General features: G+C 42.2%; 2 protein-coding genes across 2 annotated transcripts; one reads left to right on the top strand and one right to left on the bottom strand.

Moving 5' to 3' along the window:
- The first annotated feature begins 202 nt into the window (after window positions 1-202).
- On the top strand, window positions 203-5,768 carry aagab (alpha and gamma adaptin binding protein). Its single transcript, XM_083763761.1, has 10 exons — window positions 203-367; window positions 643-833; window positions 1,317-1,413; window positions 2,940-3,029; window positions 3,142-3,225; window positions 3,354-3,433; window positions 3,540-3,633; window positions 3,765-3,869; window positions 4,497-4,546; window positions 5,162-5,768. The coding sequence occupies exons 1-10, from the start codon at window positions 274-276 to the stop codon at window positions 5,237-5,239; spliced, it is 963 nt and encodes a 320-aa protein (XP_083619887.1). The 5' UTR covers window positions 203-273; the 3' UTR covers window positions 5,240-5,768.
- An 82-nt stretch (window positions 5,769-5,850) lies between these two features.
- Window positions 5,851-24,854, bottom strand: smad3b (SMAD family member 3b). The gene is made up of 9 exons (XM_083763760.1): window positions 24,354-24,854; window positions 17,886-18,079; window positions 16,915-17,049; window positions 16,613-16,684; window positions 16,053-16,106; window positions 12,285-12,497; window positions 12,019-12,156; window positions 11,737-11,881; window positions 5,851-7,643 (listed from the first exon to the last, which is right to left on the bottom strand). Exons 1-9 carry the CDS (start codon window positions 24,554-24,556, stop codon window positions 7,520-7,522), a joined length of 1,278 nt encoding a protein of 425 aa, XP_083619886.1. The 5' UTR covers window positions 24,557-24,854; the 3' UTR covers window positions 5,851-7,519.
- Between the last annotated feature and the right edge of the window lie 3,010 nt (window positions 24,855-27,864).

The following is a 27,864-nucleotide window of genomic DNA, read 5'->3' as shown; positions in this document are numbered from 1 at the left end:
TATAGGGTTTCGTACGAAAACATGTTATATTACAGTAATATAGTCGAGTACCTCTTGCAGTGATGACAAGCTTCCCTACATAATTTGTGGGCGGTGTATGGTGTTGACGAGCGGCCCCAGTGGCCAATGAGGCGTTTACTTCAGATATCTGTACGCACCGGAAGAGAACAATGTCGGTTCATAGTTGAAAGGTGAAGCTGATGCTAGCTAGTGCCATGTTAGTATAGCTTCTATGTGGTTCTTGTCTAATTTAACCGTATAAACGCAGCAATAATGTCCGCGTGTGAAGAAGACACAGCAACCACACCTCCATCTGTGCTCATCACAAGCTGCGATGTATCTTTTAAGGAAGAAGAGCTGATAAAACGTATGTTTATAAAAGCTTGAAATCGCAGGAAATGTACTTGACGGGCACCGCTGATGGGACATTATATAGGTCGACAATAATGTGTTGTTATTGTGTTATTAATGACACGCTATGTTTTCATCTCACTGTGATATGTGCGGAAGTAAACAGTAAATACAATGTTGTTGACTTGAGTAGTTTTTCCTCTTACAGTAATTACTTTTCTGTTATGTAGCCCGTTTTAGATTTTCAATTGCTCGTGTGACAGAAGAACATTTTCCTCCCCTTTATTTTAGACATCATCAATCCAAAAAGTTTGCCAGAGCCCTCCAAGCAAGAACAGTCAGTGGTTTGGTACCCATGGACGATCAACAACAAATACTACACAGCGGATGTCAGTCTATGTGCAGTGCCAAGCACATTCCAGATGACTTCAGAGATTGCTCAGTCCATGCAAGCTTTCATAGCTTATTTTGACAGCTCATCGGTAGGTTCCTGCATCAGGAAGTTGACTTCGTAGACAGCTTTAGCCCTAGAATGACTGATATTTGTTTTAGTTAATGTCTTTTGCCATAGAACCCTCGATGCATTTTCGTGGAAGCATTCCATAATTTCCATTTGTCGTGTGATTAGTGCTGCTGTGAATGTCGCGTAATGATGAGGACGTGGTCATTGAGAATCTCTTGTGGAAAAGTGTAGTTTACTAAATCCACATTTTCTGCCAGAACTTTCAAAATCAAATGCACATAATAGATGGAGTCATTGGAGTGCATGCAGAGCTGAGCACAATGAAATAGAATGCCACCTAAATGGATCCCTAGTCTACGCCGTACGGAAATGCATTGAGTGCTATGCTATGGCAGTGTGTATATAAAATGCATGCAGTTTGAGTGTTTGGAATAGCAGCCATTCTAGGGCTAAAACGGCTTATGCTATGCAATGTTGTGCATGTCACATGTGGTGTTCACAGAAGGATGGTTTGGAAAAGCTTTCTCCCTGGATATCTGTGGTGGAGGATCTAACACCAGAGGTGCTCATTCTGGTGTGTGACAGAGTTTGTGAAAGTGGTGAGTAAACCTAACCTGGTGTCCCTATTTTGGGCATGTCATTATAGGTGATATTTTTATTTGACTGTAATGGCTAAAATAGACAATCTACAAGCAAACTCACAGCACGTGAGCTTTTAAGTAGATCGGCTATTTTCGCTATTCACCGTGTAGAAGAAGTATGTTCGGCCTTAATCAGTATGTGCAAGCAAAGTTCCTCTTTGTGTGCTGATAATGTGTGTCATCCTTATGTGACATTGTAGCTGCAATTTGCAACACTAGATTTATTTTAAAATAATTGGTTGAATCTCAATCTAGTGTTGCAACAACCTATTCATCCAAATAGAAAAATCTGATCTGCTTGTATTAAATGACGTTAAAATCACCAACATTGCAGCTGTAAGGCATGCTTGAATTATCCTCTTTCAATCTGCAAAGCGTTTGTTTCATAAAAATCCACCTTAGACATGCTATAATGTTTTTTCGTTAGTTCATTTATAGGAATAGATTATGTGACAACCAGGTATAGTCTGGTGACCACCAGAGAGACGGGTGACAGCCGGAATGTAGACGGCACCCGGGAGCAGTATGAGTTGGCGCCCCAGACTGTGTCTTCCGTGAGGAGGAGGTCCTACAGCCCACGGCAAGGCCTTTAGGAGGGCCATTCAAGTCGCAAGTGGAGCCTGCACACTGCAGTACCACCGTTCCCCTGGTGGAGCCTGCGGAACTATTTCAGCTCAGCCACTCCTGAATGAAGTGTCTACTGTCTAGTGCTGGGAGTCTGGTGCAACGCACAGGTCCTGGGCCTGGTGAGAGCAGGAGTGGACCTGGTGAGACGTAGGAGGAGCCCGGACAGTGACCTCCCAGTCCCGGCAGAGTAGTTTGGGAGTGGTGGACTGTGTGGCCCTGGTCTTTCCCTAACGGAACTGATCGTGGGTAGCTACTGGGACGTAAGTCGGGACTTGATTACCTCGGCTGGGTCACCGAGTGATGGGTATGATGTCGCAAGACCCGAAACCCAGATGACCTTTGGATACATCACTGAGGATACGTCCCAGGTGCATGCAATGTTTTTTTGTTCTGAGCTACTTTCTGCTAAGAAATTCCGTGCCGTGATATTATATATAAGTGTTGGAGTTTGGAAGCGCTCTTCCGAAGTAACTCAACATTCCTGCGTAATGCGTACCACCGAATTTGCACATAATGCAGGACGCAGCAGCACGATGCGTCAATGAAAATGAGTGCTTCCAAACTCCAACACTTGAAAAATGTATCACGGCACGGAATTTCTTAACAGAAAGTAGCTCATAACATGTCTACGGTGGATTTTTATTAAACAAACGCTTTGCAGATTGAAAGAGGATACTGTAATTGAAGCTTGCCTTACAGCTGCATGTTGGTGAGTTTAACGTTGTTTAATACAAGCAGATTAGACTTTTCTGTTTGGATGAATGGGCGTGTGTCAATGGGGGGTGTTGCAACTTACAAAATATCTAGCGTTGCAAATTGCGACTAGTGACATGGATCTATTCATTCACAATCTATAGGGGTTACCAGGCATGAAGCACAGCAGTGGTGTTTGAGTCACGCCTTTGAACTAGTAGAGCTCAATCCTCAAGAGTTGCCAGATGAAGATGGTGAGTTGGGGTGGCATCATTCAATATGAATGATGTTGATTGGTTACATTCATAATGATAATTCGTCTTACGTTGGCTTTTCTATTTATATTGTTGTGGTTGCATTTTCCAGACGACTTCCCGGAGTCCACGGGAGTAAAGAGAATCTTACAGGCCCTCAATGCCAATGTGTGGTCTAATATGGAGATGAAGGATGGTGAGATAACATAACAGCACATCTCTTTATACAGAATTCAGCTCGTCATATTTGCGTTTTTCTTTTATTTCTGTTGGTGTAGTAGACATGCATACCTCAGTCAATATCAGAACATCTCCATTTCCCAGAACACAACCAGGGATTTGGCCTAATGAGTAACCTTGTGGCCTCCAGGCATAACAACCCACGTAGCTGCCAAGACCCAACAGTCAGTCATATTTTTTGTTATTACTGATTTTAAATGTAAACCGAGGGGATTTAACAAGTGAGAATCCATGTTTGAACATATTTTCACAAAGCAATTTCTGTAACAGTCTTCTAGTTTGCCACCAGAGGGCGCAAATGACAAGGATGCCAAGGTAACAGAGACTGACCGCAACACAGACACACAGGTGGAAACAATAGTTGGTGAGTGAATCACTGCCTATATGTACCAAAATGAGGATAATATATTTACCTATTCTAAGGGTATGTTCATCCTTGTAGGCACTGTACCAATACATGTGATATAATGATTTACCAGTTGTTTCCTTTCTTAGATCCAATGATTGATTTGGACATCCAGGAACTAGCCAATCTAACAGCAGGGGATGCAGATGTGGAGAACTTTGAGCGTCTCTTCACCAAACTAAAAGAGATGAAAGGTAGTCAGTAAATGGGAAGGAACACACACTCATCCCTCTGCTCTATCAATCTAATCTATAATGCGTCAGTCAGCTGTTAGTGATCACGTATGTCCAAATTGTAAATTTAATTGGGTCCTAAAGAACAATTACACACATCTCTGCCATCCGGCAGAAACCAGCTATGTCCAAATGACTTTCTTTAGAGGAAATAAAAACATAGCAAAGTTGGTACAGTGGCTTTCGACAATGTCAGATACTTGAATGTTTCATCACTGTCTAATCAATGATGGAAAAAACGACATACTCAGTTAGGTGGTTTGACTGACAATTTTAGGACCCAATGGAGTTAGATTTAGTCAGAAGCGCTTTAATACTTCAGTTTATTTGTAAAAATCCGCAGTGACACACATAAGTAAAGTGTTAAATAGCACTGATTTATTCAAAGTTGAAAATGGAGATAGCTGCTTTCTGCCCAACAGCGACAATATAATTATCGAGTTAGGAAGCCTGGACAGTAACTATTGAGACACAGGATCACAGGATGTTTCACCTACAGCTATACTATTCTCATATTTGTGTACTCATATGTGCAGTAGGTGCTGTTTTTCTTTGACATGAAGATACATTCTGTTTTACAACTTCCAGACAAAGCTTCATCTTTACCCCATGAGCAGAGAAAGGTTCATGCAGAAAAGGTAGGCAAATGTTCAGTGTTGTGGTAGTGGTTTGTGTGCAGACTCTGAGCTTCTTTTTGCCACGTGAAACCTGGCTTATGATCGCTGCTGTTGGCTATGAGGACCTTTGTGCGACCTAGTCCTGATTGGCTGGCCGAGTCTGACCCCATGCGGAAGTCTCGAATGTTAACTTACGTCATGTTGTTGTAGTCATCAGGCCGTAACCCCCAAACCGGAATCAGAATTAACCAAAATAATTCCCTGCCTCATTTTAGGGCCTATCCAATAAAAGCCTTGATGTGGTATGAATCCGACAAGTTTCTTAAAGTACTTATTGGAATAGTTAATTTGGTATATTTTATTCCAACTCGTAGCGAATGGCGAGATTAAAAACAAACCGGGGGACCATAACTATGGGGGTTTTTTTTAATCATTGTTTAACGGGCGATAATAGTAACACAGACCAGGCTTTCCTCCAAAGTGGAAAGTCTGATGGCGCAAGGTTAATCTATTCCCAGGGTATGACATTTTTGGCATAGTAGCATGGTAATTTCTGTATGTTGGTCAACAAGAAACGTGTTTATGCAATTTGAGTTAGAATTCCCCATCTGACGATTTGCCTAATCTGTTCTCCAGGTTGCAAAAGCTTTTTGGATGGCCATTGGTGGAGACGAAGACGAGATAGAGGGCTTATCATCAGGAGAGGAGAGCTAGACAGACGGTGACTGAGTCATCCTTTCCCCTGGTCCCCTATCCTGGGGCCCTTTGAAGATGCAGCACCCTTTGACTTGCTCCTAGCACAGGGATTGCAGAAAGACTGAAAGGTGGTACATTGTGACATTTATAGCTGTGTGGGCCATTCGTCTCCTCATATTAAATTATGCAATGCTGCAGTATAATGGGACGCAGTTGGATTTCCTTATCAGGGACAGAAAGCTGCTTGGAAGAAATTGAAAAGTGCATCATCACCAGAGGCAGTTTTGAAGCGCATTGGTTATACAGGACCGTAACTCACCGCCTCGTCTGGATCCTTGGCTGCACTTTTTGTTTTGTGAACCTGAAGGCTTTGTGGTGATACAAGTGAAAGTAAAACATTGAATATAAATTGTATGGTGGATTGTCCATGTGTAGACACAGATGTCACATTTCTTTCTAAGTGACATGTGTGCGTTCCAATTGAAAAAGTAAATAAATTGTAAGACATTTAGTGTACATAATGTTGATTAAAGACACCTTTAATTTATTTCACTGATCTGTGTGTTTTGCAAAAGTGAAACCTATTGACGCACTGTAAGCTTACCTGATTTATTGTCGATGACAATGAGTTGACTGTTACAGTTTTATTAAATTGTCACATAACAAAAATGGTCATTTTAAAATAAATTTAACAACATACATAAGACTTGGAACAAAAAGCACAAACTAAGTAACGGTACAAAGGAATAGAATTACAGATCTACCAACTACTTAAAGAATTGTTGTACACAGTGTTTAGTTTAGCACCGTGTAACTGCTTTGAATAGATTCAATGACAGTCTTTTATAAGTGCAATATTCACATGGTGATTGGACAGACACTATTCAAAGACATCTAGCAGATTACACATGCCTTATATTGTATTGTAGCAATGTAAATTTAATGTGGGATATACTGTAATCACTGGACAAGAAAAAACAGAGCTTAATGGATCATCACAAAGTTGGAAATGCGTAATTTACCCATAGCATCCAGTAGGGTACATGGTGTAGGTGTTCATTTTTGCAGACTTTACCTCAAATGGGACATTACACTGCTAGTGCGTGCTTTACCCACAGGGTTCACACAGTGCTCAAGTCCAAACATTTGTCACATATTCTATAATTTCCTTTTCTATTAATGGTACAGGTCATGATACTAAGAAATGCACTAAGCCTAAACGCGGCCTCTGAACTGACCTGTGGAACTTGCGCTTCCTTCCCTTTTCTCTGCACAAAAAATAAAATATATCTTTGGAAGTGTTTGCAGGGGCACACTTCTTTAAAGTAGATTCTGGTTTGAATTGATAGATCAAACGGCCGCCTGTTCATGTATTTATTTCCTTACATGCCAAGAGGTCAGCCGCGATTCAATGCAAGCTATAAATATTTATGTACAATGATCTTAGTGGGGCAATAATAAAAATATATTCCCCATGCTGGACAGTATGCAAAAATAACTTATAAAATGTCTCTTTCATTGATCAAAATAGTTTTCATACAATGGTTTCTTTTCAAGAAAAACACAATGGCACTATTATCTATTTCCTTGCTTATAAACATTTAAAATACCAATTTTAGGATTTCACAAGTTTGTTAATATAGACATTTATCACTACGGGTAAAGTAATTATATATTAATATATATTTAACAAATATATAAGTTATTTAATCACTACCCAAAATAATGTCATTTTATGTTCAAAATGAAGTTAAGTTGATAAACAAGCCTCCCTCTTCACAATTATAACGAGTGCTAGGAGCAGGGGGCACATTGAAACACCACTTACTGTAGTAGAAAATAAACAATAGCTTTAGCTGAAAGATTAATAGAATTTAGCTGACACAAAACTTGGTGAAATGTTTTTAAGAGAACATGGAAAAAAGGAAAACCTTTATGGCGTTTATCAAACAGCGATAAAGGCAACATTACATAATGTCCAGACAACATTGTCTGAATGTGCGATGAAGGGAGAGAAATAGGTCAAATATGCTCAGCCTTCTAAAACCTACCGCTAACATGCTATGACTGACCGTTCAGCATGAGACAACAAAAACAACATACGAGTCATCAAAACCATCAAATGAAATGCTACCCTTACAAGGAAAGTGCTTAACAGTGTGTGAGGTGAAATGTTGGGGTGGTTGATGCGGGATGCAGGTGATCTGGTGAGGCAAGTCTCTTGTCTTTCCTTAACATTAAAAGAATGTCTTGTTTTCCTATTTGTGGTGTTGGCTGTTGCATGTGGGTGGGGTTGTCCTAGGACACACTAGAGCAGCGGATGCTGGGAGAGCCCATCTGTGTAAGTACCTTGTCCAGCCACTGCAAAGGCCCGTTGAGGTGCAGCTCGATCCAGCAGGGGGTGCTGGTCACTGTCTGACGCCTGGAGGATGGGGACAGAGAAGGGCATCCTTGTTAATGTAATCTTATGTCCATACAACAAAATACATCAGAACATCACACAAACGTATAGAGTTTATCACTCACTGCCTTTAAGTTCAAATAAAGGTAGGGTTAAGTGATTGTTTGGTTAAAACAAAAAGGCTTGTGTTTCAGTAACAGGGGTCTCCCTGTCTCTCTAATAAATAGAAAATACATTTTCAGGTGGGTGATAAAATGTCAGCCAATCAGGAGAAAGTAGCCATTTATCAGCTTATTTTTTATAGTGTTCCATTTCCAATTTTGTCTTCTCATTTCTTTGTGTCATCACTTATCCTGACCCAGTGATCAATGATTGGATAAAATTGGTATCCCGACCTGAAAATGCAGTTTCTGTTTAATAAAAAGCTGGAGAGACATGGAGACTCCTGTTACTGAGAAAACACTTTTTACACTTATTCTAACCAAACAAAATAACTTGCCCTACCTTTAATTGACTTGATTTTACTTTATTTTGTAAAGTAAAATCTACTCGCATAATGCGTCTTTCTTCTGCACACAAGCCCAATTTTACTGGTCATTTCTAACATCATGCATGCTTTTACCAGGATTCTTGTCTTCTCTGGGGTATTTGGTGTCAGAAAGAGAAATGTAACACTGGCCACAGTGTCCAGTGGGAATCCCCGTTGTAAATGGTGTCTGAACGCGTTCACCTCTCACTCTCTCCCACCCCTCCGCCACTGCATGCCTCCTCTGCATTCTTCCCCCATTAGTCAACTCTCTCCTGCCGTCTCCACTGTTGCACCCCCTCCCCCATCATTACCACTCCCTCTCCCCCAAGTCTGCTTGCTGCCTGTGCACAATATCCACTTATTCTTTGTCCTTTTTCCTTGTTTGACCCCCACCCCCAAAACACATTTTGGCCATATAGACCAAAGCCCCACCACCACCCATACCGTCTCAGTGTCAAGCTTGTGATCAACCACTCACGGATGACATGTTTCAGCCATCTCAAATGCAGTGACACTTGTAACTCAATGTCTGCAGGAAAATAAACTTTACTAGTAATTAAAAAATATTAGGTCCTTAAATGAGTCAGAGGGTATCACCCGAGACACACTAAGTTGAGGAATATTTGATTGACTTGTCTAGGTTCCGTAGTTAGTAGTAGGTTCAAACAGGCAGAGACAAATACATATAATGCTATAATGTAAACAGCCAAATATGTTGTGGTAAGAGGAAAGAAGTCATTAAGAAAGCACATCTTGAGATGCGCAAACAAATTATGAAGAAAAAGGTAGGAAAAGTTGACAGGCCCACCAGAGTAAACTCTGAAAAGAAGATAGGGAGCCTGCATGAGAAAGGTAGAGTGGGTCGTGCGGTGTAATCAGAGCCAGGCTGTAAGTGGCTCCACATGCTGTAGTGTCTACAGAGTGACGGCTCCTCTCAGGAGAAGAACCATGGGCAGAGAGGGCCAGGCTCACTGAGGGGCCCCTTTAGGCCCCCCCACACCCAGAGGATTACTCAAGCCATGAATGCACTGCACAGCCTGACAGTTTCCCTCATCGTCCACTCTGTTTATGTAAGCAGTAGTGAGAAGAGTGGGTGCAGGGTGAGAGCGGAAAGGGCCCTGGTCATAGTTACTGAGTCAGGGTCCTGCTCAAGCCTGTAGAATTCTGAGCCAAGAACGGTGAAGAATGATGCTGCCATTACTCAACCTTGGTAAATAGCTGACAGTTTGCATACATAACCAAGAAAGCTGTCATCGCAGGCCTCTGCTTTTTAAATCACGTAGATGGAAATGTAGTTGCAAATTATTTGCTTATTCAACATCTTTAAAATTATATTTCAGGCTGCTGATATGAATACAATTTTGGTTAGATATTCCACTGTTGAATAAATATGATGTAGTTCTACAATATCCACTGGTACGCTCTGGATTAAGAGCGTCTGCTAAATGCCTAAATTGTAAATTGTACGCAGATATCAATTTCTTTCTAAATGAAATACTGAGCCTGGTTTGAAATTGTTCCCCTCGGTACAGATAAGCCTTATGCCTTAATCTTATTATTTTAAAACTTGCATTGCTTAAATTGAATTGATGTTTTATCTTGTCCAAAAAAAACCCACAGCAAGCGGTTATGTATCATGTACAGAGGTTCCTCCCCATTAAAAACTCTGGAAAGGCAAATAGTAATGTTGATTATTTCTCCCCTTCAATAATACCAATTGTGATTGTATTTTATATATTTTTTATCGTTGACTAGTCACCATACCAACGAGGTATGACTTGTAAGGAGCGTGCAATCGTGGAATGAGCAATACAGCTAAACGTGTACAGTGGGAGGCTTCCTCTGCCAACCTAGGGGGGCAGCGGACTGACTTCATGCTTCCTTCTATGCATGAGGAGTCCAAGCTGCTTCTTTTCACCTGACAGGGGAGAGTTTCCCCGGCCGGACGTAGTGCGTGGATGGAAGGAACACGTTATTCCGACCAGTTCCTTTCCCCTCCATCAGGCTTTCCGGCTGGCCAGGTGGAGGTAGTTTTAGAGACCAGGATTACTGCATGTTTTTGTGTGGGTACCTACCCTAGGCATGTTCTCCCCGTGTCCCCTAGGGCCTAGGGGACACGGGGAGAACATGCAAACTCCACACAGCAAGGCCCTTTCGCCAATCCCGCCTCGGGTATGGGCACTGATGACAGAGAAGGGAACAAGCCCCCAGCGCCCACAGCGTCCCCAGCTGCACCGATTGTGTTAATGTTTGTTTAGAGCATTTACGATGTAAATCGTTTGCCAGCCAAGTCTATGGACTAATGTTTGTTTAGAGCACCAATTAACGACATAAGACGTCATGTGGCCGATATAAATAATTAAATACAGTGGGCACCCCTCACTTCACGCAAGTGTTATTCTTCTAAAATTTAGAGTAGCCAATAATCTTTGCCCCCCATTTCCACGGTGGATTCGAACCCACAACCCCTGTGGTGGTGGGCAGGGACTTTACTACTGCACCACCTGAGCATGATGATCACAGGTGTGTGACTGGCACCTGAGCATGGGTCCTGCAACTCGCTGGTACCATTTGCTGGCAGGTGTGGCCAGCATGCGTCCTGCAACTTTGACATCTGTCTTTGGTACCGTTGTGCAAATCTTGCCTGTAAATCTCTGGAAGAAAGCGTATGGTTCCTCAGTGAAACATAGGCTACTCTTCTTGCGGTGTTGTCTTCCTTTGACTTCACCTATCTCACGGAACTTGGTCCTAAGTTTGGAAATGGTACCAACACCAAATAATGCTGCCAGCCTGCCACTAACGGAACACCAGCTTCCACTTGCCCCATTGCACTGGTGCCTCACAGGAAGCCACGGGTGTTTCGTAACCCGCAGCACAGAATAGTTTTAACGTGCCACGCATGTCGGGAGCCAAGGGGGATTTTTAACCCGCAGCACAGGTGATTTTTAACCCACATAACGGGTTTGTCTGACTAATGACTGTAGGACTGTTGGTATGTCTAACCAACATAATGAACATATGTCATTGCGTGTACTCCTACGGGCTGGGGCGGCACTTGTCAGCGGGGAGTGTTGGGCGGGAGGAGTTGGACGAAGGCTCTATCTTCTCCCGATGGGGGCTCCTCACTGGCAGGTGAGTACACAGAAATGTGTGTCGGGAGGAATTAATTAGCATAATGACACCATTGACCATTGGGTAGAAAAGGGGGGGTAAAAAGAATAGGCTACTCTAGTCTAACACACCTGTGACTGGTGGGTCGCTCAAAACTAGAGCGATTACTAACAGAAGCGTATTGGGGGAATTTGGCAAATTCTTTGGGGGCGCTACATACACATTTAGCTGTGTTGCTCATTCCACGATTGCGCGCTCCGTACAAGTCATACTTTTTTGTAAAGGTGACTAATCAACAATAAAAAAATACATCAAATAAAATACCAATTGGTATTACTGAAGTGGATAAATAATCGACCAAAGTTCCAAACTTTTTGTGGGCAGTTTCATTTACATTCCCAGAGGCTTCATTATGTGTAGCAGTATTCAAAGTTGCCATCGGCAGTTGAATTCAAGTGAAAGGTCTTAATTTACCTGTATTCTGCTCCCCATCCTTTGACGAAGCTCATGCGAATGGTGCACATCCTAGTGAGCTGGTAGACGGCCTCGAAGCCCTGGTTGACTGACTGGGCCAGCAAGGCAGCAAACTCCTGGTTGTTAAATATCTTCAGGTTGCAGCCTGAGAAACAAACACATGCATGCACAGTTGCACACACACTCAGTTTACTTGTGTTTGAGAAGCTCACATTATGAGTGCCATAATTGGTCATGCCCTGGTCACTTCAGTCAGTGTGTAGTGCATCCTCTCAAGCTGACCTGGAGGGATCTTGCAGACGGTGGCCGGATGCCAGCCGTAGCGCTGGTTGCAGTTGGGACTCTGGACAAAGATGGCACTGTCACTGAGACACTCTGCAAACACCTCTCCCCCGATGTAATACAACCTCACTCCCCGTCCTGAGAGACAGGACAATAGAGACCAGTTCAGTGCCACTGTAAATGTTTACTTTTCACAAAACACATTAGATCGAGGCCTACTGTATGTAGGTGTCCGTGTCCGTGTGAAATTAAACCAGAATACCAACCTATGTGTCTGCGTGTGAGCTCCACAGACGAGTTGCGGTTGACGTTGGACAGCAGGCCCAGACAGAAGCGCTCCGAGTTTGATGGGTCTGTGAAGCCGTCTACCGTGAGGGAGGGCTGCGATGCATGGAAGGTCTCTCCCACCCGTTGGTTCAACTCGTAGTAGGAGATGGAGCACCAGAAGGCAGATTCACAGTACGTCACAGGCTGCAAGTCTGCAAGAGAGCAGAAAAGGGGTTAAGATAGAGAGACAGAAAGTAGAGTGGGTGAACACAGTGAGGGGTCTGTGAGACAGGAATTAATGCTTGCGAAAGCAGTTCAAAAAGGTCTGAGGGCAAACAACCATGTGGAGATGCTCAATGCTGATAAATGTGTTCCCTTTGAACTTTCCTCTGTGGCGTTTTCCCATGACCTGCATGTCCCCCAGTCAGGTGACGTGCCTGTTTATCAAGTTTTCCTTACAATGACTCCCCCTCGGTGGCTTTCCACACATATAGAATAACCGGGCAACAGGATATTATCATTATTACATTACCTTGGGCTGTCTGTAGTTGGCCGTTCCACAGGACTACGATAGGCCACAGACAAAGACTCCATTCATACTATACTTCCTGTGTTACTGCCCTAGGGCTCAGCCTCCCAGACCCAGTCGGCTGCCCCTGTATATTATCATCTCTCATTTACTCAATAACTTTCTTCTCTCACACACACACACACACACACACACACACACACACTGTAATTACAGTCTCACTCGCTCTCACACTCTCATGAGCACACTTTCACTCCCTAAAAGACACTTCCAATTCATTCAGAATGTAAATCCTCTGAGCACTTGAAAAATACTGCCAGAAGTGAGTTTGTATTTTCCTGTTAGTCTGTTCACAGATTTCAAGATGACACTACAACCTATGGTCAAGACACCATCACTGTGCTGATACAGTATATCGCTATATCTCTGAGTGAGTGAGTGAGTAAAAGAGTGAGTAAATAATATAAAGTTACCGGAAGAACACGTCAGATATAATCCTGCCACCGATTCAAATCAATCCAGACAGGGTAGGATAGGTATTTATAAATGTGAGAGGAAGATGTCAGGACTGCATGTGTGAGGAGGACAGGCAAAGACAAGTACATAGTAGTATACTGCCCTACAAAGACAAGTACATAGTAGTATACTGCCCTACAAAGACAAGTACATAGTAGTATACTGCCCTACAAAGACAAGTACATAGTAGTATACTGCCCTACAAAGACAAGTACATAGTAGTATACTGCCCTACAAAGACAAGTACATAGTAGTATACTGCACTACAGATAAACAAGTACATAGTAGTATACTGCCCTACAAAGACAAGTACATAGTAGTATACTGCCCTACAAAGACAAGTACATAGTAGTATACTGCCCTACAAAGACAAGTACATAGTAGTATACTGCCCTACAAAGACAAGTACATAGTAGTATACTGCCCTACAAAGACAAGTACATAGTAGTATACTGCACTACAGATAAACAAGTACATAGTAGTATACTGCCCTACAAAGACAAGTACATAGTAGTATACTGCCCTACAAAGACAAGTACATAGTAGTATACTGCACTACAGATAGACAAGTACATAGTAGTATACTGCCCTACAAAGACAAGTACATAGTAGTATACTGCCCTACAAAGACAAGTACATAGTAGTATACTGCACTACAGATAAACAAGTACATAGTAGTATACTGCCCTACAAAGACAAGTACATAGTAGTATACTGCCCTACAAAGACAAGTACATAGTAGTATACTGCACTACAGATAGACAAGTACATAGTAGTATACTGCCCTACAAAGACAAGTACATAGTAGTATACTGCCCTACAAAGACAAGTACATAGTAGTATACTGCCCTACAAAGACAAGTACATAGTAGTATACTGCACTACAGATAGACAAGTACATAGTAGTGTACTGCCCTACAAAGACAAGTACATAGTAGTATACTGCCCTACAAAGACAAGTACATAGTAGTATACTGCACTACAGATAAACAAGTACATAGTAGTATACTGCCCTACAGATAAACAAGTACATAGTAGTATACTGCCCTACAAAGACAAGTACATAGTAGTATACTGCCCTACAAAGACAAGTACATAGTAGTATACTGCCCTACAAAGACAAGTACATAGTAGTATACTGCCCTACAAAGACAAGTACATAGTAGTATACTGCCCTACAAAGACAAGTACATAGTAGTATACTGCCCTACAAAGCCAAAGTGATATTACAACTAATTGTATATCTGTTCTTGAGGCAATCTTAATTGTTTATCCCCCAAAATCACAAAGGCTAATTTTACGGATACACAAATAAGATGGTGTGTCCAAAAACGTAGCTTTGTAGGGCAGTATACATCTACCTGGTTATCTGCTAAATGAGAGCGGTCTGTTACACCAAAAGGTTTTGCGTCATTTAGACTCTTCACTCATGTCATTCCTATATGCAAAATTAAAATTGTGTAAATTAGCTTTTCTTATACTTTACTATATTTTCGACCATATTTTAAAGCACATTTATTCTTTCATTCTTCCTAAACCCTATAAAATTGGTCAATTTAACCATTTCTGTTACACTTCTATGCATAGCTAATGAATTTATGAAAGGTGCCCAGTATTTCGATTACTCTGCCCCTCCGGTGTCCACTGTTCGCACCAAAAGGTGCCAACTCCACAGAGAACCATCCAGCAACATGGGAACGAGAGCACACACAGACATTAAGCTGTTGAACTGATTTTACTGCTGATGAATGATATTTCAGTGGGGTCGCTGTGTGTGCGTGTGTGTGTGTGTGTGTGTGTGTGTGTGTACCTGGTGCCTGTTTGATACAGTCAATGTCAATGTATGCTGCTTTTATTTTAAGATATTGTTTTTTTCCCCCCTCCACATCATCAGTAAAATCATGGAGGTTGTATTTAACCCCAATAGAGCACCGAAGTCCTGACGTAACTCGCTCATCCCGACGATTCCCCTGGTTCGCGGAAGTGATTTCTCTATGGAGAATAACATGGGGTGATCTTAATATCGTCTACTATAAGCGTTGTGGTCCAAAAATAAACAAGCTGTCTCGGCGTTATTGTCGGGAAAGTGTCTCTGTATCGTTTGCAACAGTCAGTCACTCATATATGATACAGTCTGCTTCTAGCGAAAATCTAACTAATTCAGCAGCAGTAACATTAGCGTTTTCTCTCAGTCAGTTGATTCTTCATATCCATATGAGTGAAGCGGCCGGGGTGACATGTTTATTTTTCAAACACAGTTGTTATATGAGGCGATCTCAAATCGCCTCAATGGGGATTTCAATGCAACTAAACAAATACATGAACCTGGGGACAGACGCCCTCTACTGAAAGTGACGTCAGACTTCGGTGCTCTATACTGATAATATGGGGAAACTGTAAACACACTCATTGCATTTTATTTTGCCCAATGCCCACAAATGAATATTGATTATTGGTATTCTTGATTACTAATAATTGATTACATAATAATAATAATAATAATAATAATAATAATAATAATAATAATAATAATAATAATAATAATAATAATAATCTTTAATTCAGATTATGTTAACTACAGCATCATGAAAATGTGTCAGCAATAACTTACAAGTATTAGTTATGTATTAGTTGTGACTGTAGGGTGACTGTAGGCTTTCAATTAGTATTACCTGGTAAAATGAATAATTCCCTGTGTTGGCACATCAAAGTGTTGGCTTACCGAGATTACTAGTAGTTGCCGGTGAGACAGGATTCGGTGACAGGCTTGGCGATCCTGAAAAGGAAAGTGAAGATCGGGTTAATGCACAACTGTTAACAGTTACAGTACTGATGTGTTGTCTATTAAAAACACTGCCCCGGAATCTCAAAATAAAGGCGCTAGAGTGCCCAGCAGATGAGGCAGATTTTACTCTGAAAAGCACCGCCTTCCATTTCTCCCCAAAACCGGGACTCCGGGAGGTATCATTTTCCATTACTACCTTGCACTGTCAAGTCTGATCTCTCTTTAGAAGCGTGAATATTCCAAACGAGATGCTAGGTGAAGTCAGAAACATTGGACAGAACATTGGCGTTATGATCAAAACCATGGAGAGCGCTGTAGATTTAGAGATAATAGCAAGTTTTGTCGGCCCGTAAACAAGGAAGTGAACGGTTGCGTGCATGCGCAGCCATACGCATGTTAAAATGGATTTTAGCGATCAGGTTTTATATAATTGAAAAGGACCTAAAGACGTCTCCAGACCGACCTGGGCACAATAAGTGTTAATTGACATGCCCTACCTGTGTCCATGCTGTGGTTAAGCTGATCACTGGTCTCTCCATCCTCACTCAGGTAGCCTGGTGGAGGAGTCTCTGACACACACACACACACACACACACACACACACACACACACAGAGATTACACACAAACACTTAAGCTCAACAAACCACAGAGCAAATGTTAATGTATCCAATACACTGTGACTTTGTGAAGCCAGCCAACACCCTAGCTGAACGTACTCTAAACAACTCCTGAATCATTTGCAAGGTAGTACATGTCAGTGTCCTAGCTTGGAGAATTAGTGCGTCGCTGCCTCTCACCAGGGATATAGTTACTCTGGGGCTCAATGCCAGCTGGGAAGTTGGTGTTCTCGGGGATGGAGTGGCTGTAGTCATCCAGCGGCGGGAACTCTGTGGGGATATCCGTGTGCCGTGGGACCAGGACGGGAGGCAGAACTGGAGAGAGACCAAGACACACAAATGTTGATCACGTATACTATATTTGGTGTACAATAAACAAGAAATGATAACATAGTCATATTATTACCAGCTGCTATCATCGCGTTGCACACAATGCACAAGGAAGGACAGCAAGGGCTGAATCCAGTTCTTGCGACCGACGGTCTGTTGCTGCCCCCTGTCGGCCGGTCTTTTATAGGTCGGCCGGTCGGTCCAATGCAATTTTAGTGACCGACGTATTTCACGTCGGCCGGCCGGTTTGATGGGTCGGTCGGTCGCTATGTGTGTCCGTCGCTAATTTTTCAGGTCGGTCGGCCGCTATGTGTGTCGGTCGCTAATCTTTCAGGTCGGTCGGTCGCTATGTGTGTCCGTCGCTCATTTTTCAGGTCGGTCGGCCGCTATGTGTGTCGGTCGCTAATTTTTCAGGTCGGCCGGTCGGTGATTTGGTCTGTCTTCATATAAAAAAAAATCTGCTCTCGTTGGACTTAACTTTATAAGTCCAATGGAACACTTCTTTGTAACGTATGGCTGCTGTAGTGTAGCGGTCTATTCTGTCGCCTCTCACTTTTTTTTGGCTGGGGACGCTGGTTCGAATCGCGCGGCACACAACAATTATTATATTAAAAGAAATATGGAATGAATACATTATTTGATAGGCAGGCAGACTGCCTGCCTGTCTGCCTGCCTATCAAATAATGTATACAAAATGTTTACAAAATGTATACAAAATGTTTATGTAAATGTTTACATTTCATGAGCTGTGTTTGACCAGCAGCTAAAGCAGCTGGTAAAAGCAAAATACATTTCCAGTATATGAGCACTTGTACACTCACTTGGTGTCTCCACCCTCTGGTAGTGGTAGGGGTTGACGCACACCTCATCCTTTTTGGTGTGGAAGGCGAACTCGCAGTGGTCGACGGCCCTCAGCTCGTGATGGGACTGCAGGTCGGGCCAACGCCAAAGGCGGCAGTAGATGACATGGGGAAGACCTTTCCTGTGAGACACCTGCAGACGGCCATCTAGGGACCTGGGGAGCACAACCACCAACACCAATGAGACAGCTGATGGGGTTCAAAACTCTTGTGGGTAATGTTGGATTTATAACAACTGATTAAAATAAGCAGGGATTGTGATGAACCAAGCTAAGAGCAATGGTTCTAACTATAAGAGGGGAGATAAGGTCACTGTGGGTTTCTCAGCTATTCAATAAAAAGCATCAGTCCTCACTAATATGGAGGATAAACACTAACAGATGGCAGAACACACGTATGGTATTTTCTTTACCACGGACCAGCTCAAAATAAACCCTTTTTCCAAAACTACTAACGTAATGTTTATTTTGTCATTCACTGTATTAGCATGGTTATGAAAGAGCGTATTCTGCACCAAGCGCTGCCCCAGCCTTCCTCACACAGCGGCACCAGTCAGGGTAACATCACCTTACATATGGACCGTCTCAAATGCAAACACCATATGCCAACTAATAAGGTCATTTTGGAATACAAACAAAAGCAGGCCTGTACCTATTGCCTAAACTTAAAATTGTACATAATAAAAGGCCTCTGTAAAAGTGTAAACAAATGTATAGCCTAGAAAAGTATAATTCAAGCAGCCATGATTATACAGAAAATGTCTTCTTGGCCTCAAGGCCCAATGTAGAGAAAGTGCTGAAACCTCCTCCTGTAGGTTTTTATTAGGTTTTCCACATGACTGATGTGGTTGTGAGGTGCAAGGCCATCGGCAGTGCCATGGAACCACATCTGCCAAGACTGTCTGTACTGTATCCCTACACTACTGCCAGAGCACAGTGAGGTGATGGCTCTATCCCAGCCTGAAGCCCACAATAGCACAGCACAGTCAGTGTGGAACTGTCAGACAGAGCAACATATGGTTCTCATTCCTCACCGTGGCTCTGTCTCCCCTGGCAGTAGGGGGAAAATGAGGGCGAAATTTAGACCCCCGCAATCTCCTGTAACAGCCTCAGCTCCTGCCATGACCAAACCTCATCAGCCCGCCTATTACCTAGACAGCTCCTTCCTGAGTGACCGACTAAGTAACTGAGTGGGAGTTTAGAAACCCTATACCAGTGTACCCAGTAGTCTTACTGGGCACTGACTGTCCCCTTCTCCTATTAGCAAGATTTGCTTGAATGCAGTCATTCATAGGGGGGGCAGTGATGTCATGGGAAATTGCAAAAACAGAAACACACAACATGGCACAAAGTTGATACCAGTAATCAAGTCAACACTTAGAAGATACCTCAAGAAAAGGCAGAGAGCTTAACTAGCCGAGGCCATGGAGCTTGATTACATAGTCGTAAGTGCACCGGCAGCAGTAGTCACATATTGGTCATGTCAAATTCATCTAAACAGAGCTAAACAGAACATAAATCTGTATCTCCAGTGGAGCCTATAGTATAAGTATAAGTATAACATTCGGCCAACTTAATGGTCTGGCATCAAATCACTGGGACAAATGTGACAGTGAGGACTGCATGAGCTCATTGTTTCCACCACAGTTTAGGGGTTGCTGTTGACACTAGTGATCTATACTTTGTGCTTTCATCAGATCCAATTTGTTAGCTTTCTATCATGATTCTCTAGGTCTAGGAGAAATCTCTTATTAGACCGTATTATATTGCCCAGCCCAAATAGGGCTGGGCAATATAATCAATATAATCTTGATATTGTTTGTTATATAAGACTAGATTCCATCTGGGACATCAGATATCATAATATAGTGATATAGCATAAGTGTTGACTTGTGCTTCATGTCATTTTCTGAACATATTGTTCTAGTAGTTAATTCCATTATATGCCTCTACCAACTAGTTTATATAGTATTATATATTGGTTCTAAATATGCATTTCTATATATATGTTCTGTTAATTACACAACCCTACTGTGTTTAGATAACATTGCTACATCCCTTTTCCAGAAGGTGGCATTCCTGTTTCCCGTTCTCAGTCTTCATTTGACTTGGCAGATTTGAACTGGAAACACACAACACCATGTCACCTTCAAGTGTTTCAGGTTCAAACCTGACAGTCATGCATGCACAGAGCCTAATAGTGAAGCCCAAATAAGAGGAGCATATCATTGGCAGATGGATTTTGGCCAAATAAAACAAACGTCCCAGTAAATGAGGCACAAAACTGATCTAACCTCTGTAATGTCAACACAGACTTTTAGCATAGTGATGTCCCGTTTGTTGGTTTTCCGACCAGGTTTCCGATTTTTTTCCGACCATGATGACCAGGTGGCCACTTCAAATGCTGACCTCTCTCTCACTCTACCTGTCTACCACATTAGAGGATGCAAGGACAGTGCAGCACAAAGCACGCTTGTTAAGTATAGAGTCACTCACACTTTAATCCCACACTAATATAGCCAGGCACGGGCTCCCCTCAAGCCTCTGTGCGTGCTGGAAGTGAACCACAAACCAAACACGCCCTCCCTAGGGCCCACAGGACATTCCCAAGCACTGAGCAACCTCATCTCGGTGTAAGCTACAACCCGCACAGACTGCTACTGCTACATAAAGTATGCGATGGCCGGCTTGTTCATCAGTTACTGTATGAATGAATCCGCATGTATGGATGTTTGAACTGGTATGACTGAAGTCATGTTCTTGTACGTATGTTCTTCGTTGTCAGTTGATACTATCAATGAGAAGCTCTCGTCATCCTGCTAAATACCTATCTGACACTAACTTCGCTGATGACATCGCGCTCATCAGTCAATCCTTGGGAGTCGCTCAGGGTCTCCTTCAGTCTCTTGAGCAGGCCTCTTTATCTCAAATTCTCAACGAGACAAAAACTTCATACGTAAATATATGCAAATCCAACAATAATCACATTATCAAAACACTTAACAACACTCCTTTGAAACATATTGATGACTACGAGTATTTGGGTTCATATATATCTTCTTCCCAAAAGGACTTTCAAACTAGGAAGGGTATGGCCTGGTCAGCCTGCAATGACATGCATAAGATCTGGTCATCCCAGCATAGTAAGAGGTTCAAAGTTAAAATATTTAGGACGACCATCGAGCCGATTCTACTCTATGGCTCCGAGACATTTTCAAAGAACTTAGAGAAACGGCTGGATGGCACTTACACCCGCCTTCTAATGAGAGCGCAAAATCTCTCTTGGAAGAGCCACACATCGTTTCTTCACTAGTCCTTCTTTCTTCTTTCATGTATCATCCTCAAATGTCAAACTCAGTATCGAGTAGCCACGCCCTTGTCTCTGGTCCCACGTGGAAGAGGCCGGCCTCCGAAGGAGGTCTGTACAGGGGGCAGGTGTTAATTATGTGCTCGGCAGATTGCTCAGGCTCGCCGCACTCGCATGCTGCACTGTCCGCCAAGCCCCACCTCTTCATTGCTGATTTGAAGCAGCCGACTCCAGTGCGCAGGCGGTTCAGTACCGCCTGTGCACTGGAGTCGGCTGCTTCACTAATCCGATTCAGAAGAACACAGTTTGCTGGCCACTGCTACAGAGCTGATCATGAGGTTATATCTTCCCTTCTTCTCTGGAATCCTGCCTCAAAGCAGACCAGAGGTAGAAAACTGTCATTCCCTGTTCCAAAAGTATGGGATGCACTTCCCATTGCAATCACAACTGCAGACTTACTCCCAATCTTCCACAGTAGTCTGAAAACCCACCTCTTCAGACTCCATCTTAGCCCATAGCACTTGCCCTAGCCTCGACCTCTGTATGCATAGGCTCAACTTACAGAATGTAACTTGAATAGCACTTTATGTAGACATAGCATACCACTCTATAGTGTATACACACATAGTTTCATTATATAGATATTCCACCTTAAAAGGGATAGTTCAGATTTTTTTTACTTAAGCTGTATGAAATACTTGCCATTAATATAGTGGTTGCAAACTTGCAATTGTATTAATTGATTTCCTGCTTCCACTCCTGTGGTGGGAGTTCTGCTCTGGTTTTGGTGAAATATTTAGTAGTTCCGGTCATTTTGTGGGGGGCACTGGGGCCATGCAGTAAAAGTAAATTAATTCACAAAACTAACGTCATCTGTATTGTTGACCTATTTCTAAAAGTATTAGCGTAACTTTCGTTCAACTTTGACCCCTCTATCACGTGGAACAATTTTTGGGGCGTAGTGATATGGACACAAACAACATAGTTCCGTGAGATAGAGGGGTAAAAAATGAACGAAAGTTGCACTAATATTTTAGAAATAGGTCAACAATACAAATGACATTAGTTTTTATGGATTAATTTACTTTTAATGCGTGGCCCCCAGTGCACCCCACAAAATGACCGGAACTACTTCATATTTCACCAAAACCAGAGCAGAACTCCCACCACGGGACTCGGGCAATCGAATAATACAGTTGCAACCACTATATTAATGGCAAGTATTTCATACAGCTTAAGTTAAATAAATCTGAACTATCCCTTTAAGCTTACGTATGATTCACAATGACTATTTTTATGTATTTGATACATTACTAATACTATGTTTTTGTTCTTGCTTACTGTAAATCGCTCTGGATTAAGAGCGTCTGCTAAATATCTAAATTGTAACTTGGTGAATGCACAGATGCAGTGCAGCACAGCACTGGGGAGGGGGGGAAACACTGTTGGTGTAATCCCACAGTAAGAATTCCCAGCCCTCTCCGAGTCAGAGCCCCCTGCATGTGTGAGCAGACCTACATTTACTATCCTGGGTAAAAGTTGATGAACTATGAAATGTATAAGGACAATGGAGCTTACTTTTTCAGATATTTCAGCAATTTTCCTACTTCTTATTAGTGTTGTAGACAAGACTCAGTCAAGACAACATCCAGACTAAAAGAGTAATTGTGACTGACGTATGTATACGTACTGTAGTGTACAGTACACAATTTACAATTAAAATAAGATAATAACTATTGATAAAGTGTTGATGAAATGAAGGACTTTTTTTTGTTTTGTTATAATTTAAGCCTAAATGTCTGACTGTACCACTACCTCGTGGTGTTTACTGTACATTAATTGATTTCTGTCTATTCAATCAAGCAATTGGAGTTTCAGAGTTATATATTGATCTAATGATCTATGTCTCGTTGAAGCTGCCCACTATAGAAGAATGTCCACAACAAAAGCAGAGAAGTTCTTATCACTTGTATTAATATTTGCTTTGCCATTTTATAATGATCATCATATAAACCACACTTGTGTGCGGTGGTGGGTTGTAAACTTAGATTATATATTAATTATATATATATTAATTCATATATACTCTAAGGTTTTAAACTGAGACAGACTGTGACGTAACACAGACTTAACGGATGACAGCCGCTATAAATGCATTGTTACCATAATGGAGAAGAGCGGCTATAAGATCAGACACGGTCCACCCATCCATACAGTCAGACTAGCTTGACTCCAGGCCAGCCGGCCAGGCCGAGGGCATGTCAATTATTCTTCAGTCAACATTTTTCAAATAAAAAATAAATAAATAATGTAGACTATTAATTAAACGCAACAGTCTTGTGATCGATTATGATGAATTCCTGTTCTGTTCTTTGGCTATATAGAAGTGTCTATTTGTAGCCTACGTCTCTAAATGTTTTGATGAATTGAACAAGGTGGACCCTCTTGTAAACAAGTGTAATGCTTTATTGGGTCGTCCACTCACAGTTAACAGTCTTTGTATTGAGTTTGTGCTTGAAATGTACTGTAATTCTGCAAACTGTTGAATCAAATCAATCAAATAAATCAGTGCAAGTGCACTGTAGTAACATTTCTAAATAACTAGGTACATTTACCTTACGAGCATGATCAAGGCAGTTCACAGACAATCACATATAGCAGCCAGCAGGTGATAGTATAGACAGGCTAACGCTACGCTAACGTCAGCTGCACCGTTCAAACAGAGCTGTATGACAGCTAGCTAGCCGTAGAGAGCAGCACACAACACATCACTGCTTCAATTGAAATTTATATTTACCTCAACACCGAACATATAGTTGCCATCATCAAATGAATAATACTAATATTAGTTCACTAAGTTACCTGGGTCATCGCATAAAAACACCAGTTTACCATTAATATTAGCAGTTATTCTTTATTAGCTAGCTATAAATGCTTAGCTAAATGCTAATTCATTTTATACTTTCATGTAATAATAGTAATACTTGAATACCGGCAAATACATGTGCTACAGAAAGTGTGTGGAACGTATCGTTTTTATATATTAAATAACGTGGTTGAATGTGTCTCCATGCTGTCATTGCTGCTGCATGGCTATATAGCTGAGAGGGCAATTAATGTTACCTGGGTATGGTGATGCATTTGGTGTTCACATTCTGTGTGGTGATGGATTTCTCCAGTTCGTCCAGCTGCCCCGTCTTCTTCAACTTCTTCACCAGACTTTTAACAGCCTTTTCGCACCATTTCTCTTCTTGCCCGTTCTGTTCTCCTTTCTTCCAGCCGAGGAGCCTCTTCACGATGGGGGGAGTGAACGGTAATATAGACATCCTATGCGGGTTTTTTAGGTTGTGTGGTTCTACTCTCTTCTGATTTAATTCTAAACGAATTATGTCGCTACAAAATAACACGCATGTAATAACAAGTTATTCAGCCAGCTAGATAACTAGCTAACTAAATACAGGGAGAGGGGAAAAGGTGCCAGACACCGCCAGGGTTCTGTAGTAGCCTGCTGTCTGCTGTGCTGCTCGGCAGATGCACTAACAACACATCCGCACACACTGGATCAACAATCCGTTCAACTTGAGTTGAATGGAGCTTCCAGCCTTCCTTCCCACGTATCCCTTCTCTTCCTTCCACCGGCTGGCAACACAACAGCGTCATATGAGACCAAGTGAACCACCAGGCAGAGAAATAACCACTTCCTGTGTTGTGCCGAATTCATTTGCGATGCCACTAGCTGTTCTTTGTTTCTTTATTTGTTCTTATTCTAATTTCTAGCCTTGCCTGTTTGAATGCAAACAAGCCTACACGTATGCTTTTTTCAGTAAGAATATACAATCTAACCTAATAGTATTTATGATTTAATTCTGTTTATCGTAAAATACAATATGTACTTTTATTTTGAAGGTACAATTGGTAATTTCCCGCTGGTGCTGTGGCCAGGCAGCTGTGAGTAATTTGATAGAGGTTCCAAGTTCCACTGTGTTTGAATGACCCATGCACCTCCTCGGTCAGCTCAGAAATTGCGGATGGGATGCTGTTAATATTGTAGCCTACTGTCCATTATAACAGGCACTGAAAGCGATGTATGGGCAAATAGGTTTAGTAGGCCTATTGTCATTTATTTACACTAACTCAGACAAACACAGAAGAGGCCATGTACAGTGTTTGTTGTTTTGGGGGCTGTAAACCACTGGTTCTCAAGCTTTTCAGGCTGTGACCCCAAAATAATCATATTTTAACTGTCATCTGGGGACCACCAAAAATCAAGTGGGTTGACAATAATAGACTAGGCTACTCACACACAAGGCGGCAGCATAGTAGCTAAATGCAAATTTGTGTGTCATATCTGTCCTTATGGATAGGGTAAATTGACTTATAACAAATAACATTGTATTTAAGTGACTGACAGGGCCATAGGCCTACTAAAAATATAATCCGTTTTAACTTTTGCCCAGTTAAAAACCTTTTCAACCCCACGGGGGTCCAGGAGGGAAAATCTAAAATATCGGAGTTGGAACCTGAGACCTTGACCAGCCCCATTTACCCGCTGAGAGCTGTTCATGAGGTGGACAGAATCTAGCCCCCGTCTTACCTCCAAATAATGTCTTAAACTTATACTGTCAGGAAAGGGAAGAAATATTTGCAATCAGAGATATGTCAACACTGAAAGATGATACCGTTTTTACAATCACAGTGTCCATAAATAGAATACTGTAATAAGTAATCCTTTTGATCCCCTCATAAAAGTGATTTAATTTCACCTTGGATGCATCTTTGCAGAAAGATACGGGGTGACCGGGCATATGTTGCTATTTGGGGTCTGGTTTAATGGTGTTATTGATAAGTGCAACCCTGGCTGTCGCCTCTTGGTAAACAGCAGTGTACCTATGCTATAAATATCCCTGTCCAGAAGCTCATCATGGCCCCTTTTCCTTCTCTCTATTTATAACCTCCATCAATGACTACTAGTGTCTATTTTTATGCAATCATTTGGCATGGCTTCTTACTTCCTTCTTGCTAAGTAAATATTGTGGCAATCCTGGCAATGACAAAAACAATGTAAGTTTTGCAGTGAAGTCAGCTCACAATATGTACTAAGTACTATGAATATTATTATTGATAGACATAATACTGTACTTGAAGGGAGGGTTTTTTTTAGAGAGATGTCATTACCAGAATAAAATAAATAAATAAATGTGCACATCATCTCTGACTGTTAAGAGTTCAGACTAGGCTACTACCTGTTTCCTGTGTCATGTCACTTATGCTTGATGATGATAAGAGCACATTTCTCAACAGGATTCAACGGTCAAAAAGGACATGACAGAAGCAACACACCGAGGCTCCTTTCTCCACAAAAGCCTCTGGAACAGGTTGGGGATTTGAGACTGTGGCTGCTGCCATGTATGTACTTTCTACTTTGATAGCTTGCACTAGCCCTGCACCTTTTCACACCCCAGGGACATGAGCCGGACAGCTGGTGTGGAGTGTGTTTTAGCGTGTGTTAGCGCGTGTTTGAGTGTGTGTGTGAGAGAGTGACTGTGTGTGTGAGAAAGAGAGACATGGGGGGCTCTTGTAGAACATGTCTGACGGGAGGGGCAGATGGGCCGCAGCAGGCAGAGGAAGGTCTTAGGGACAGAGTGAAGAATGATTTTGGACAAAAGGCACAATGGCTGGCTGAATAGGTAATGACTGCAGACAATCTGATGGATAACAATGGCATTGTGATAGACCACTCACAGGGTACATGGGAACCAAGCAGGGCGGGGTGTTGGGGAGGGGTGCGATCAGCTGGACCGCTGGACCAAGTTAGACAGCATAGCAGCATAGGGTATGGGTCATAGTAAAATGTGGCCTTTGTGTGCCCATAATGGGAAAGTATAATTATTTTCACAAATGTAAAAATGTAACACTATCTTGTGAAATAACAATATATACAACAAGCTCTTTTGCATGTTTTCCTCATGCATTTATACCCGAGTTCTAGTATAATCACTATACTAAGTGAGATTGTTTTGTGGCGAATGATAACTCACAAGCATATTGTATGATGAAGAGATTCATAGCAGCTCACATTGACCCTCTGGAAACCTATCATTGCTTGAGAGTTGAGCAGCTAATTTCAGTGTGTTAGAACGAGAAGTGGCTGTTCAGCCAAAGACTCCGCAGCCCAATCAGGGTTGGGTCAGGCTCTCCCCTACAATCTCTGCATGCTTTTTAATCTGCCCTCACACAGCAAGCTGTTATCTACTGCTTGCAGCCATCAATCTCCTCCCAGACGGTGACACCTCCAAATCTGGGACAGCAGTGACCTCCGGCTCCCTCCCTCTGGCTGCTCAAAACCAAAACACCCTCAAATCCTCATCCTCCAGCTCCTTACCCCCCCTTTCCCCCTCTCTCTCTTCCCTGTCTGCCTCCCCATTGCTTGTCCCTCTGTCATCTCCCCTTTCTAAAGAGTCTGCCTCCCAGAATTGACCCTCATTTGATAGGCAGTGACAAGTTTGCATTTCCTCTGTCTGTGTACATACGATCCATTTAGAATCAGAATGAGACTCAAGTAGTAAGGATACATGGCATGCTATGGCATGTTGTGCAGTGGCAACGGCAACCAAATGATGGGCAAATTACATGG

Source organism: Protomyctophum parallelum (assembly GCF_964188405.1).
Source record: "Protomyctophum parallelum genome assembly, chromosome: 4".
NCBI lineage: Eukaryota > Metazoa > Chordata > Actinopteri > Myctophiformes > Myctophidae > Protomyctophum > Protomyctophum parallelum.
Note: the sequence above shows the minus strand (reverse complement) of the source record. Positions and strands in the feature narration are given on the sequence as shown.